Raw genomic sequence first — 16,717 nt, forward strand, 5'->3', positions numbered from 1 at the left:
GCTATTCATAGATTTCTGACCATCAAGAAATCTAAGACTTTGTATTTGACTGTGATTAGAGATATAAAATTAATCTTATCTCTTAGGAGTTTTCTTATCCCATTATAACTCATCTATTAACTAATAAGTTTTGAATTATTTCAAACTCTATCAAGATGGGTGTGTGGGACATTGAGTTTAAATAAAACTCTTACAAAAGAATGAAAAACTCAAGAAGAAGACGACGAAGAATAGGGTGTTAGAAAAGTGTTAGGATGCTTACTGTAATTCACTGGTTGTAATCAGGAATGGAATACGAATAGCAGAGGTATATTGTAATGGAAAAACTAAGTTGCATCACAGGTGTTTGACAAAAAGTAGAAGAGAAACAGATAATTGCATTTAGCCACGGGAGTGCTTAAAGGGCCTCCCAACCTCCTTACAAACTTCAGAAATTTCAACAATGATCAAGATAATTCTTCTCCGTCTGATTCCCCACTATAACAGAAGGATTCCTCACTGCCCCTTCTAACAGAAAGCATAAAAAGTCTAAACTAACAGCTACCGAAATAAGAACAAGGCTCACAGCCTCAACTACATTAAAGCTCCCATCAAACACGAATAGGATTCAAAGGTGGAGAGGAATCAATGCAAAAGAAAATGAATAATAAAAACAGAGTCGGGGAGGATTTCTAACTTCTATATACATAATGTTCTTCAAGTATTTGAAATCATAATAACAAAAAGATATGAAGTTCTTGTTTAAGTTCCCTTGCTGCCTGTGTTTCTACTTCATCGAGGCCAAGAAAAGCAAACATGAGGAGAAGGAAGGAAAGAGTACTTATTGATAAATGTAAGCACTCTAGCAATTCTTGCAAAAACAATGTAAGAAATACTGTCATTTGCTCATTGTTCTTTCAACCTTTATCTTCACATGATTGCATACTCCAAAGGAAAACATCATAATCATACATTCTTTCCAAATGAATTGTTATTAACAATCCTCTTGAAGTTCTTTCTTCCCAAACTTGATGTCCAGATTGTGCAAGAAACCTGCAGAAAACCCAACAACAATTCATGAAAATAAGACTCTAGTCTCCAGATTATAATAAATTTCACCAACTGATCTGATATTTCAAGTTCATCCAAATAGTTCGCAAACAGAATGACAAATCTAAGCATGCCTCACAGCCAGCCTGGCTTGATTAAGGCTGTTTAGATATGAGCTAAACGCCTTTGGATGCTTTTTTTCCCGAAACTGGGAAGAACAGAAGAGATAGAAGCTATCCAAAGTGGCCACAAGTTGGCACTTCAGAAGCACAGCCTAACAAACTGAGTGTTGATTAATTGTTTATGTAAAGAGTAATGATATATGCATAACCCTTTTTACATGTCATTCTCACCCTATGGGAAATCGAGTGTATTATGCTCTTATGTATAGATAGACGATTTTCATACAATCCGTATCCTTAATCTGAAGAGATAGGATCTTATAGTGGAGAAATTCCAAAGGGTTTGTAGGGTTGTTTAATTTGACGAAACAATATAAATGTTGAAATAGTGCCTTTGAGTGGAGTCTTGAATCAATTTATATCTTTATATGTAAGTAAAGAAATAAAACTAAGTTACAAAAGTTCATAAGGAAACATTGTTTTTAAAAGGATTACCGCTCCATAAACATAATATTTCAAGATTCTATTTTTTTATTCTAATTATTGCCAACAATAGTCTACTTTTATGGATAGAATGTCACGTCGAAGTCATATGATTCTACTAATTTCATAAAGATTTTTTTAATAAAAAAGGAAGAGGGCAGAGAAGATCATTAACCCTAAAAATGGTTTTATACTGAAGGGGGTGAGGAAGCTTGTACCCGGCAAATAAAACATTCGGGTCCCTGTGTAATTGCCTGATAAAGACGAAAAAAAGTAAGAAAAACAAGAGTTTTATTAACTTAAGATAATGGAATAAGCAATTCGAAGACAGTACATGCGAAAAATGTTGCCGATTGTGTGGTCCTCCCTCTTGACGGTGAATGACGCAACGTTGATTATCTTCGTGTCACTCTCGTACGACACCTTGAAAATTAAAACTTAAAAGAAACTAAGGCCCTTTTTGGTTACGTTGTTCAGATGAGATATTTTGAATAGTAGTGAAATGTTTGAATTAAGATGAGATAACATAGTTTGTAAAAAAAATTTGTGTTTGGATAGTGAGATGAGATGAGATAGTCTTTAACTTTTGGGATTTGAAAAAGGTGTGGGTCCCACTATTGATTAGAGAGTCGAAAAGTGCACTGTTCACACACTGTTCACATACTATTCATGCCAGTTTTGCAATATTCACGCACTGTTCACTGTCTTTATTCACTGTTCATTAATATTTATTTAAGTGAATGTTTTTAAAATTTAGAGATGAAATATAGTGTGTTTGGATAGAGAAAACTATTGTATAGAATAGATGAGATGAAAATATCTCATCTGTATTGGCTAACCAAACTGGGCTATGAGGGTTAGAAAGAGTGGGGTTTAGAGATAAATCATTGTAGAGAGATACTTTTTGGTGCCTTTAGGGACAACGAAACATTCATAGCGGTAGGGAGCGTTCATATCTTTTCTTCTTCTTCTTATGCAGCTGCTTCTGCTCCATTAACACTCTCACGAAATTGAAGTCATATGCTTCTGCTATGCTACACCATATTGAATGATGCCTTTCATTCCCGATTTGACGTCTAAGCGAAATCAGATTCGTTTAAGCGTAAGCGGTGCTCTAAATTATCTAAACAATTGATGGTTGAGAGTTGAACCGATTGGGAGACTGCTTAAATTCCTTATCATGAATGGATTATGTCTTTTAATAAGCCATTTCTATTATTTTTTTATTATTTAATGAAACTTCTTTAATATATAAGAGTATAAAATAAAAGCGCCCAAGAGTGTAGATTCGATCGATGGGCTTGGGCATGGGAAACGACATGAGATGTGAGACTTTTGCCTTGCGATTGACTTTTCTTTGGATCCACGAAGGCATGTTTTGTGCTTTGTATTCACAGCATCGCTTTATCAAGCATGCTTGGATGAGAGACATGACCATGAGATCAGTGTTTTAGAATTTTTTTTTAATTTTTTGTCTCCAATAAAAGTTTTATTTTTCATTCTCTTCTCAAATGTATAATGTTTTTTTATTTTTAACATATTTTATTTATTTAAAAAATTCTATTATTAAGCTAATGCATAGAGCACGTATAGTAAATGTTTATATGTTATAATTTGATTTAAAAATAAATTTTAAAATTTGACTGTTATGGCATAAATCTTATCATTTAGTGATGTAGATTATGTACTCTACGTACTGACTTGAGAATTGAATAATTCTTTAAAGAAAATTCTACATACCACACTCTAATCATCTAGCTTTTATCTACCTCTGTAATAAGATGACATTAACCATTAAAACTAAACAAACCTATAACCCACGTAATGTGTGGATTGTTGTGTATGAGAAATATAGATCTAGAGAGAGACATGGTTTTATAGTGGAGAAATTCAAAACGGTTTATAGGGCGGTTTATTTTGACGAAACAATATAAAGGTTGAAATAGTGCATTTGGATAGAGTCTTGAATCGGTTTATATCTTTATATGTAAGAGTAGAAATGAAATTTAAAAGTTAACAACATTTTAGAATGAAATATTGATTTAAAAGGATTACCGCTCCATAAATATAACACTTCAAGTGTATGAGGGAGATAGATCTAGAGAGAGATAGGGTTTTATAGTGGATAAATTCAAAATGGTTTATAGGACGGTTTATTTTGACGAAACAATATATAGGTTGACATAGTGCCCTTGGGTGAAGTTTTGAATCAATTTATATTTTTATATGTAAAAAATAAATGAAACTTAAAAGTTACAACAGTTCATAATAAAAACATTGCTTTTAAAAGGATTACTGCTCTATAAACATAACACTTCAAGATTTCATTTTATATACCAATTATTGCCAATAATAGCCTACTTTTATGGGTAGAATGTTACGTCGGAATCATATGACTCTGCTTTTATGTATAATGAAACGGTTTATAGGACAATTTATTTTGGCTAAACAATATATAGGTTGAAATAGTGTATTTGAGTGGAGTATTGAATCGGTTTATATCTTTATATGTAAAAAAATAAAAAATAAAAAATAAAAAATAAAAGTTGCAAATAGTTCATAATGAAATATTAGTTTTAAAAAGATTACCATTGCATAAATATAATACTTCAATATTCCATTTTTTATTCCAATGGAAAGGAAAAAAAGAAGATTTATAGTTTATTAAAGAAACTAATGAATTATTTGTCATAAGAATTAGAAAGACAAGAGTAACAAGTTGGAGCATCCACAAAAGAAGTCTTCCCCACTCTCACAATGCAAATATGTGTTGTGTAAAATATACACACTCCAACGATGAAAAATAAAGTAAAAGTAAGAACGATCAACACATGACGCACAATATACGTGGTTCAGCAAATTACCTACGTCCACAGAGCTACATAAATCTTATTAACCAGAGGAGATTACAATTCCTCAATCTCAACTCACATTTTCTAGGAATTTTTGCTCTCTCACATAATATGCACTTACTTGACAATTGCTCTCTCTAAAAAATATGTTGAAAGTCATACAAACAAATCAAATATGATATATTTATAGCAAACAACATTGGAAACCCTAATCTGGCAAAAACTCAATTCTTCACTCGAGGGGTGTGTCGAGCGTGCATCGAGTGAACGACCAATCAACATTGGCTCGAGCGGGGTGTAAGAGGGGTCGAGCGAATACTAGGGTTTGTGTCTCGCTCGAGCCCACTGTTGCGCAGGACTCGAGCGAACTTACAAGTTGAGTTTTGCTCAAGTGCACGTTGAGCAAACACTCTGTTTCTCAATTTTTAGCTCCAAAACCTGTCTCCACCCCAACAATCTCTCACTTGGAGATTGGGTCTCCACATGCCAACCACTGTTTCCAAACAAGCCCTATCATTTCTACAGCTCACAACTCCTGTCTTCAAGCTAGAAGACGCACTGAAGTCAAGCCCGACTTCAATCTTCCACATACATCGCCTTTAATCAGCACATCTATTGGGTGACTCACAACTCCCACTACACTAGGAATATCCGGTCTCAAACCGATCTAGGCAACTTCAGCCAACTTTCTCAGGGTTTCATGAAGAACGACAAAGCTGACTCTCTTTGACTTCCTCATATATTTCACACGATCAAGCATGCCTTTTTGCACTTTTATATTTTCCTGCACATCACTGGACTCTGATGTTAAATACAAAGAGTTAGATTTCTTACCATGCGCTAAGACCGGTGCAGCCTTAGTGATCTTCCAAGCTCCTCCAGAAAACGCTACTGCATAACCACTGTCACCAAGCTGTCTTATAAAGATCAGGTTTTTCTTCAGATCTGGAACGTGTCTGACTTGCTGTAAAGTCCACACGCTCTTGTTTGGAATTGTGATGTGCACATCACCCACTCTCACTACATCCAGTGCCTCTCCATCAGCCGCATACACCCAAAATCACTAGCAACATAATTCTGCATGATTTCTCAATGTGAGGTGCTATGAAACGAAACCCCTGAATCTAACACCCAATAATCAATCAGACTGTGCATTGCAAGAAGGAAGACATTATAAATTTCTTCTGCCATTACATTCACCGCATCATCCTCAACACTTTCTTGATTTTCTTGATTCTGTTTACTATGTACCTCTTCAGCAAGGATCATGTCACGTACGTCATTGTAGTTCAGTTTCATCTTGCCAGCTGAACTACTCACAGCCATCTTCATGACCTTCCAACTATTTGGCAGCGATGCCAGCAGAATCAACGCTTTGATCTCATAATCAAACTCAATCTCTACAGAAGACAGTTGATTTGTAATCGTATTGAATTTATTTAAGTGTTGGGTTATAGACATACCTTCCGACATATTCAGATTGAACAATTTCTTCATCAAGTGCACTTTGTTATTCACAGATAGCTTTTCTTACATACTTGACAGTCGCCATGAGATCCACCGTGGTTATCTCTTTATTGACATTGTGTGCCACTGTTTTGGACAAGGTTAGTTGAACAATCCCCAAAACCTATAGATCTAATAGGGTCTACTCAGCATCATCCATGCTCTCAGGCTTCTTTCCCAACAGTGGAAGATGGAGCCTCTTCCCATAGAGATAGTCCTCAATCTGCATCTTTCAGTACCCAAAATCAGTGCCGTCGAACTTTTTGATCCCGAGTGCGTTCATTTTATCTCTAGTTATCATTCTCTTTCAGATCCGATCTTGGCTCTTGATACCAGTTGTTGTGCAAAACGTACACACTCCAATGATGACAAATAAAGTAAAAGCAAGCACAATCAAGCGCACGACGTACAATACACGTGGTTCGGCAGATTGCCTACGTCTATAGAACTGCAGAAATCTTACTAACCAGAAGAGATTACAATCACTCAATCTCAACTCACACTCTCTAGGGCTTTTTGCTCTCTCACACAATATGCACTTATTTGACAATTGTTTTCTCTAAAAAATATGCTAAAAACTATACAAAACAAGTCAAATATGATATATTTATAGCAAACGGTGCTGAAAACTCTAATTGGGAAAAAACTGTGTTCTTTGCTCAAGCGTCGTGTCGAGCGTGCATCAAGCCAACGACTAATCAACATTGGCTCGAGCGGGGTGTCTAGCAGAGGTCGACCGAACACTAGGGTTTGTGTCTCGCTCGAACCTACTGTCGAGCGCACGTCGAGCGAACTCACGGGTTGAGTTTCGCTTGAACATACATCAAGCAAACATTCTGTTTCTCGATTTTCAACTCCAAAACCAGTCTTCACCCCAACAACATGTGGGGAGCATTAAGTAATTGCTTCCAATCACTCCACACCCACTAAAATTGGAGCAAAATCATGTAAAATAAATAACAGGTTTGCTGTTTTTATCAAGAGATTGGATTAACGGTAGATTTTTAACAAAAGGGGCAAATTGAATATAAAACTTCAAAATATGATATATGTTCCATTGAATCAAAGCTTATGCATACATGGGAGAATTGGGAGGTAGTTTATGGGGTGAAATGTAATTGACCCTGACCTAATAAAATACTATAATTTTAAAACTAAAAAAGACCTTAAGATGACAAATATTAAAATATAAAGCCTATCTAATTAAAAATAATATTAATTTTTTTCAATTTAAAAGGAAAATTAATTTTCGAACTGAATCTTATTCTAAAAAAATTTGAAATGTTAAAAAATAATAAAAAATAAGAATTTTTATTAATTAGATCAAGTAATTGTCAAAGGGCATCTTCAATAGAAATTCTCTACTCCCATCTAGGGTAAAAAAAAATCGGTGAACCGGTGGATTTGGTTTGGTACCAGGTTTGGTCCGGTCTAATATTGGTTCATTTTTCTCAAAATTGATTGAAATCGGTCCGCTTCCGATTTTTATTTTTCAAACACTGGACCGAACCGAACTGGTTCATATATATATTTTAATTTTTATATTGTATAAAATATGTGTTATATAATTTTTATATATAAATAATTTTATATTATATGATAAATTGCTAATTAATATAATTTTAAATTTTAAAATCCTATATAAATAACTATATATTATCAGTATAGTCTATTGTATTAATAGTTATACTAATACTATATCACTATATATTATAATATACTATAATGTATCACTATATTATATATTATAGTATATCACTATAATCTATAATATAATTATAATATACTATAATATAATATATATAATGTATTATATATACTATATAATATACTAAAAAAATAGACCGAACCGGATCAAAATCGATAAAATCAAAAGTATTGAGATGTAATTGATGCAATATCGATTATTCAAATCTCAAAAAATAATATATACTAATTCGATTATAAAATATGTCCAAAACTAGATCCGCCCTTTGTTCTTGTAGAGTCGGTCCTTGTTACAGCAACGGGTTAAACTCGGCCCGCCAAGGCCCCATCATCATGGACCGAGTCACCGACGCCGCGAGGATAAAAAAGTCCATTGCAGTCTCTTCAACCACGTTGGCCATAGTGAGGTGTCGTCCCTTTATTGGTTGAAGGTGAGAAACCGGAATAGCGCATACCATTTTTTCAAGCACCATTAAACCCTCCTACTCGCGTCCCACTTTCCATTCACGACAGTCGCTCTCTGTATCTCTCTCTAGTGTTCCCCCCGAGGACCCGACTGATTAAACGTGCTTGAAAACAATGGCGTCGGAGAACCACAATTCCGGATCCGGATCCGGATCTACATTCGACGGCGAAGCTCCTTCAAAACCTAAAGTTGCGCTGATTACCGGAATTACGGGGCAAGACGGTTCGTACTTGACGGAGTTTCTGCTCGACAAAGGGTACGAGGTGCACGGCCTGATCCGGCGGTCCTCCAACTTCAACACCCAGCGCATCAACCACATCTACATCGACCCCCACAACACCCACAAGGCCCGCATGAAGCTCCACTACGCCGACCTTACCGACGCCTCCTCGCTCCGCCGCTGGCTCGACACGATCCTCCCCGACGAGGTCTACAACCTCGCCGCCCAGTCTCACGTCGCCGTCTCCTTCGAGATCCCGGATTACACCGCCGATGTCGTCGCCACAGGGGCCCTCCGCCTCCTCGAGGCCGTCCGGTCCCACATCGCCGCCACTGGACGTAGCCACATCCGATACTATCAGGCCGGGTCTTCGGAGATGTTCGGGTCGACCCCGCCTCCCCAGTCCGAAACAACGCCGTTCCATCCCCGATCCCCATACGCCGCGTCCAAATGCGCCGCGCATTGGTACACGGTGAACTACCGCGAGGCGTATGGGATATATGCGTGCAATGGGATACTCTTCAATCACGAGTCGCCGCGGCGGGGCGAGAACTTCGTGACGAGGAAGATCACGCGTGCGGTGGGACGGATCAAGATCGGCCTCCAAAGCAAGCTCTTCCTTGGGAATCTCAGCGCCTCCAGGGACTGGGGATTCGCCGGGGACTACGTGGAGGCAATGTGGATGATGCTGCAGCAGGAAAAGCCGGACGACTACGTGGTTGCGACGGAGGAGTCGCACACGGTGGAGGAGTTCTTGAAAGTGGCATTTGGGTATGTGGGGTTGAATTGGAAGGACCATGTGATGATTGACAAAAGGTATTTCAGGCCGGCGGAGGTGGATAATCTGAAAGGGGATGCAAGCAAGGCCAAGAAGGTGCTTGGATGGAAGCCAAAGGTGGGCTTTGAGCAGTTGGTGAAGATGATGGTTGATGAGGATGTTGAATTGGCCAAGAGGGAGAAGGTGCTCGTTGATGCTGGCTACATGGATGCTCAGCAACAACCCTGATCAGCCATATTACTCCAATTTTGGTTCACATCCGATCTGCTCCAAGTTCAATGTACTAGTCAGTACTGAATAGATTTGATTCAGTAATTATATAGTTATGGTGTTTTGAAGTTCATGTCATCAATTGTTTGATTTCCTGTATCCCCCCTCCCCCCATTTATTTGATTATATCAAATCCATACTTGTTCAATTGTTGTCTGCACTCACTTTGATTCCCATTCTTCTACTTTTTCGAGAAGTCATTCTGTTATTTGGAAGCTTTGAGATCTTGCAGAAACCGAATCTCTCCGGGGATGCTAGATCTGATCATTTGTTGATCATATCTTGCCGACCTTGGGTACTGTTTCGTTTTACGAATCTGTCATTATTGCTCAAAGGAAGAGAATGCAATAGATCTTGGTGTGTTTTTTTTTGTTTCCAAGATCTCTGCTGTAAATCTACTTTAATTTAAGACTAGGTTTAGATGTTGAGTTAAATTTTTTATAAATAGTAATGAGTTGAGATGATAGAATAAGTTTTGTGAGAGTAATTTAAGATGAGTTTAGATGTTAGAATGAATTTAAATATATTTATGAAAATTTGAAAAAAATTGTAAATCCTGCATGTAAAGAAGTGTTGAATTGAAAAATGTTGTGGATCACACATATAAAGAAGTTTTGAATTAAGATAAATTTAATGATTTGAGCTGTGTGTTTAAATGTTAGACTCAGTTTAAAATTAGATTGAATTGAGTTGATCTCAGTAGAATTTAACAACCAAACTGGGCTTAACTCTTGACAACTTGCAGCAAAAATTAGAACATAAAAAACCTGATCTCACACGAAGGACTGCTTCACTGACTCAGCCTTAAATTTTTTAATTCGTAGAAGAACACAAATATCCACGAGTCTAACTTGGCTTTGTAGGAGACTGAATTTTGTTTAAATCTCCGGGCGAAGTAGATGAGCGACTGATGATCTCTGTGTCGGTGGCAATTTTGAATGGTTTGAAAGATGACCGGAGAGATTCTGGTCCCTCTGAAGCAATCCTCTTACACAATGCGTCACAGTTACTAAGAACCTCTGTCAACCTTCCTTTAAGCTCCCCAATCTCCACCTGCAAGGCATGAACTGAATGCATTTTCCAAGGTAAAAAGTCGATAAATGTCCACAGGCAATAATAAAAAGCAGCAGAATCTGCAAAAGTAGTCCCTGTTGATCTATCGTGATGCAAAACTATGGCCCATGTGCCAGAAACATTTCAGTGGGTCCATCAGAATAATTCAAAGAAACTGAGACTTGAGCTAATCAATTACCTCCTGATAAATGTTGTGAAGTTGTCTTCATTTCCGAAACAGAGTAATTGAACCGTTTTAGAAGTTTTACTGCCAAAGCATCAGCAACTTCTATCTTGTTTTCTATCTCTTCCTGCAATAATGTATCACATCAAATGTACCCAAAAAAATGCTAGTTGGGGCCGCACTAAAAAGCCAACCATTTAACCAGTTCTATATATAAAAAACTTTCAAGAATACGGTGCATGGGACCGGTGTTTACTCTGCAAGAGTAGGTCCGAAAAGTCCTGCCTTGGAGAGATTCCCCGACATTTAAAAAAAAAAATGCTAGTCCAACACAGAATCAGAAGCAGAATTCTACTTGGTTAACTATGGCAATTTTATCATCTGCTAAAGCATCAAATGGACCGAGCTAAGATCCAATCCAATTAAGTATTCATACACACCCATATCTTTCCTTTAGAATTCGCTTTATGGATTAACCAAAAGTAGCTTTGAACTCATCTATGTCCAGCTAGAATATCTGAACCACGTTAAGATGGTTGATTGATCATTTTACCATTTTGCGGCCAAAATTAATCAACAAGACGCATGTTGATTAAGATATGCGTCTTGGCATGTCATAATCATAGTTTAATTAATTTAATTGTGACTTAAAGATCCACTTTGGATGAGATCCATTGTGAACCTGCAAAACCATGGTTTGATAATTAATTTAATTGTGAACCTGCTGAAATCAGAGTTGATTATGACTTCGAAGCATATCTGAGTCATAGCATCATGGTATCAAAGACAAACTTGAATCTTAATCCAATTCTAGATTGATACAGAACAAAAGAACTTCATCTGACTTATGTTCTTAAGGATCCACTTTAAATGAGATCAATCAAGTCCCAACTGCTACTGAAGTCATCTCCTCGTTCACTAAGCTAATTCTGAACTCAAAAAGTTTAGACAGAAACCTGGTTTTTGCTAATCATTTGAATCTTCTTCTCCTGCCAATCACGGTATATTGAGAAGAGCTCCATCAGCACCTTCGGATCCACAGTTGCTGTTTCAAACAGAGAAAAAAGTATAATTACCTATTAGCCTCCCAACCAAACTTGTTTCCAGCTTAAAAAGTGATAAATAGCAAAACTGCTAAGATAAATAAATACCCAAAATGTCATTTGTGAAACATGATGCTTCAGTTGGTGCATAGTATTTATAGATAGATGACAATGATGACTAAGTTCCTTCGATGCTTAGCATTCAAAATTTAAAAATATATCTTGGTTAAGATGGTTAACCATAACAAATGAGGGTCATGCTAGAGCCACCAACAGTGGCTCCCAATGATTCCTACTGATAAGTGCAAAATGCACTTTTTTTATTTTGTGTTTTTTTTAAGCATTTTTTAAATCCCTTTAAACCTTTTTTTAAAAAAAAAAATTCATAAACTCATTCAAAAACACTTCCTTAACACTTACGTAAAACAAAATATAAAAAAATAAAATAAAAAATTAATCGGTAACTTTTCTCGTGCTGCATCCTCGGTGGATGCAGCATTTTCCAACAAGTGAACAACTCGACGTAAATGAAAGAAACCTAACACAAGGTTAAGATGGTTTATGTATGCGCACAACTGGTGCCGTAAAAAAGGGGGGAGGGGGAAGAGTTAACACCCCAAAAGATGCATTTGAAAAAGGCAGGGAGGTTGATGGAGGGTGGCGATGCTTTATGGAAATGGCAATGGAAAGCACTTAGAAAGGTTATCAGCAGACCAATTTCCAATAAATTAAAATCCTTGTCTTGGTGCTCCATTATCCCCTCCTTTGACCGCCAAGCTTCCACCTTCAACTGGACTTTGAGTATAAAAGTTTATATGCATGACTCTCCTTTCGGGTTTATACTTGCAAAGAAATCAGTACGTACACATCTAACAAATTGTTTTTTATTAGTACACACTGCACATCTAACAAATCGATGTTTCATACAAGAGAATGCCAAGGCAGTGATCTTGAATGACATATCGATGTGTTTTAACGAACGAAAGAATTAGTAGACTTTTCTCTCATCTACACCCAAACTGCACCTCAAGAAGTAGGAACCTCTGTGCCACATCCAACCAAATTATCGTTTTATTGTGGTTGCTTGACCATTTCTGATCACTAAACCAGTGATGTCTTATGTAGATATAAAACGATACTCGATTAAGTTTTGATAAATAAATGATACTCAATCCTCATTTGGATTGAGAAATGAGATGAGATGAGTTGAGATGATTTGTGAATAGTAGTGAAATTTGTGAGTTAGAATTTGTGAATAGTAGTGAGATGAGTTGAGAGGAAGAAAAGTTCCAATAAGAACAACAGCTTTTATTTTTTTCAATCAAACTAGATTAAGCATGAGAACAAGGCAGAGCAGGTCCTAAAGCAAGAAGTGAAAAAGAGGCGAAGGAAAATATAAAAGACGAAAGTAGGAATGCTTTAAAACAAACCATCATCATTTGCCATCATTTACCAAACCATCCAATGCACAACTTTCTTTCATGAGACCATATGTGCGTTACACAGCAACCCTTTTGATGATGTATTACCACAATTTAGAAGGTGTCTCACATATCAGTTGCCTTGGAATATTTGGCGTTTTGCAAGTCATGATAATGTTTGTTACATTTAAAATTAATTTAAAATTAGGATCTATAAAGCTCCAATTTAAAGCTATTTTGAGATTTAAATTCATAAAATTTTGTTTAGAACAAATAAAAGCCAGGTTTCCACGCAAGACCAACTTCCATATTCTCAAAGTATGGCAGTCCTTGGGGTGGCTGGAAATCTGATGAGGTGAACAGGACTTATGGGGTTTGATTATGGAAAAATATAAGATGGGGCTAGGGAGAGTTTTTTAACGTCCTACCAGATATGAGTTGGACAATGAATTTTAAATAAAGTTCTGGAATGATGCGTGCTGTGGAGAGGGCCTCTTAAAGGGGTCTTTCTGGATCTATTCTGCATTGCTCAAGCTAAGGATGCATCGGTGGCAGAGAATTTACTGTTAACAAGCCCAATCAACCCTAGAGGTCCAGTTTTCATCATGAAAGCACTGATTTTACTCACAAAGCCCATAAATTTCGTAATGCATAAAAGGGGTTGCTGTCAACAACCTCAGAATGAACCACTGTTTTGTGAATTGCATGCACTTTGTACATGCCAAAGACATGAAAACATGTAGGTATATGTATGTATGCATATAATGTAGCACAGAGTCTAGGAATAAAAAGTGCAATTCCCAGTGACCTGTTTACAAGTGCATGCATTTACACATTGAAACAGCATGTGATATGACCAAAAAGCATTCATTTATGAATCATGAAAATCCACAGCTGATAAACATGTTTTAAGTGATGCCATGGATGATAAAATAGTTGGCATATTGCATAATACACCTGCTGCCATTCACTGGACAGCATCACATTCATGTTAATATGAAAAGGTCAAAGCATGTTCCACTCAATATGCCTTGCTGGAATTGGTAACCCCCCAAAAAAACTGTCAAACTAACTTATAAAAAAAAAACAGTCAAACTGTCAGAGACAAAGTTGTGACCTTAGTGACATGCTGCCAGCTTACAACTTTAGATTACGATGTGGTAAGATAGAATTGACACGGTGTTGTGCATATACCTATTTAGGTATTGTTGACATGATTGCTGAGCATTGCACAAGGATAAGAGCTAAGTAACAATGTTCATACCCTTGCTTTATGTACGTAACCATGATCATATTATTCTTGCTAAACATGTAAGCAAAATGTTCTTCATCTAAAGTTATACGAGATGTACATGTTAGTCAATCACATGGCGTATAGCCTATTCCTTGTTAGCCATTACATGTACCCCTACTTATGAGAATTGTGAATGTGATATTCTGCTATGTCATGATGTATATATAAATATTATCTATTAAAAGAATGAAAAAAAAAGGAAGGGAAAGGATGAGCTAAGGTAGGGTAAGGCAAGGAATGAATAGCAAATGAATGCATGTTCGATTGTTAATGTTTTCTTATTTGGCCACAATGAAGTAGGTTTACATACAAAGGTGAGTCGAGGAGCGGATTGCAATGCCAAGAGTTGCTCATTGGTAGTGAACCCAATGATGTCCATTCTAGAGGAGGACTAGTTTCTTGCCTGTTAGTCCCAAGAGATGCCAAGATCACAAAGATTGCTAGCCAGTGCACACAAGGCAAAGGTGTGCTGGCCAATGAGGTTTAGAAAGGAAATGTATGAATGAATATATGAGAATGAATGTTTTATATCATGAAAGAGCCTTACAAATGAAATATTATTAGATCATATTGTTCACTATATGAAGTAGTTGCGTATTGAATATTCGACTTGGTTTTGTTTTTACGTGTTGACCATCCCAGGTACCGATCAATGCGAGGATGAAGCTACAAGACAAAATATGGCCCCGGGGAGAAGAGGCAGAGGCCTAGACCATTTTTAAAGATTTTAGCTTATTTATTAAAGTGATTTTATGATTTAGCACAAGATTTAGAATTTTTTTAATAAATGCTACCTATAACTCTCAATTCATTTAATGAAGTTTGATTTGCTTTTGTTTATGGGATCTTGTATACTTGGCGCTTAAACAATTGTTTTATTAGCATTCCTAACCTTATGAGGGAAGGGGTGTTATACTGCATCTATAAGATGGATGGGAGAACTGTGGTTCACCTATTACTCCATTGTGAAATAGCTACTAGCACTATGTGCCAAGCAGTTTTCCTTCTCTTTGGGCTTAAATCAGGTGATGTCTGGACAGACTCAGATTTATTAGCATGTTGGAAAGGACGATTTGGCAATGAACACAATAGGCTCCTGTGAAGAACGGTCCTGATCTTAGGTGGTGCATGCGCTGAGAAAGGAACGACCTAGGCTTTGAAGACTCACAATGAATAGAAGAGCTCAAAGATTTTTTTTAACACACTTTACAATTGGATGACTGCCCATTTATGTTTTCCTAGCTTTAGTTTCCAGGCATTCTTGACCTCTTTACTTCCTGTAGTTGGGTGTATCCATGTACACTCCCTGTATTCTTGGATAATGCCTTTCGGACCAAATTTAGCTTAACTATCTAAAACTAATTATGCTTTAACATGTGGCTGTGAAAACAAGAAAGAGTTTTAGGATGCATTTATAAATTAGAATAGCAAATAAAGGAAAGCCTTTGATGTACCAAATCGACGAGAAGCCCACCTGGAACCGAAGAAGACGAAGGTTTCCTCACCAATATGTCAGTCAAACTACTCTCCGTCGGTGCTGACGTCAGTATCGGTGTTGTCTACAAATTATACAGCAAGACAACTTAGAAAAAAAGGACAATTGAAAATGATTTCGAGCACAAAACTCAAACCAGAATGACTAATAAATAAGAGAACCCAAAACATTAAGATTTCAAAGCACGATCCAATATTTAAAAAAAATAAAGAAAAAAACATACTAATTTGAGGGATTTGAGTCTCTCTAAGATGGGGTCGGTGACCTCCGATACTTCGGACACTGTGGTGATTTCATCGGCCGGACGCTTCGCGTTAGGCAAAACAGACGTTTACATAACAATCAGCGCAGAGTAGAACCGGCAATTAATGCAAATAATTATAGGAGTTTAAGCGTCATTGAGGAGCTACCTGTGAGCTTGAGAGTATGGATTCTGAGGCACCCATGGCCACCGGTCGGTGCTTCCAGATTAAGAGTCGAAACGCAGCGTTAGAAAGATTTTAGAGTGAATTCTCCATTTTTCAGGACATTAAGAGTACGTTTGAAATTTAAACTCATCTCAACTCATCATTACAATTTTTTTAAATCTTAATACAAAATATAATAGATAATTCAACTTTTTCAAATTCTAAAATAATAATAATATTAAAAAATAATATTCTAACAATATTTTATCATCTCAACTCAACTCAGTTTAACATTCAAATGCAGCCTAAAACCATTTTTTAAGACGCCAATTTTAATAATGAGTCACGAGTGTGAAGCACGACACCGATAAGGCCAAATATTTTTTT

The 16,717-nt window shown here is 36.8% G+C and overlaps 2 protein-coding genes across 2 annotated transcripts; one reads left to right on the forward strand and one right to left on the reverse strand.

The window, feature by feature from the left end:
- The first annotated feature begins 8,097 nt into the window (after nucleotides 1–8,097).
- On the forward strand, nucleotides 8,098–9,581 carry LOC121262497 (GDP-mannose 4,6 dehydratase 1). The gene has a single exon (XM_041164988.1). The coding sequence runs from the start codon at nucleotides 8,279–8,281 to the stop codon at nucleotides 9,389–9,391; it is 1,113 nt and encodes a 370-aa protein (XP_041020922.1). The 5' UTR covers nucleotides 8,098–8,278; the 3' UTR covers nucleotides 9,392–9,581.
- Nucleotides 9,582–10,206: 625 nt separating this feature from the next.
- LOC121262498 lies at nucleotides 10,207–16,456 on the reverse strand. The gene is made up of 6 exons (XM_041164990.1): nucleotides 16,334–16,456; nucleotides 16,147–16,230; nucleotides 15,903–15,987; nucleotides 11,627–11,715; nucleotides 10,686–10,797; nucleotides 10,207–10,500 (listed from the first exon to the last, which is right to left on the reverse strand). The coding sequence occupies exons 1-6, from the start codon at nucleotides 16,367–16,369 to the stop codon at nucleotides 10,280–10,282; spliced, it is 627 nt and encodes a 208-aa protein (XP_041020924.1). The 5' UTR covers nucleotides 16,370–16,456; the 3' UTR covers nucleotides 10,207–10,279.
- Nucleotides 16,457–16,717: the final 261 nt, after the last annotated feature.

This window comes from Juglans microcarpa x Juglans regia, chromosome 4S (assembly GCF_004785595.1).
Source record: "Juglans microcarpa x Juglans regia isolate MS1-56 chromosome 4S, Jm3101_v1.0, whole genome shotgun sequence".
NCBI classification, from domain to species: domain Eukaryota; kingdom Viridiplantae; phylum Streptophyta; class Magnoliopsida; order Fagales; family Juglandaceae; genus Juglans; species Juglans microcarpa x Juglans regia.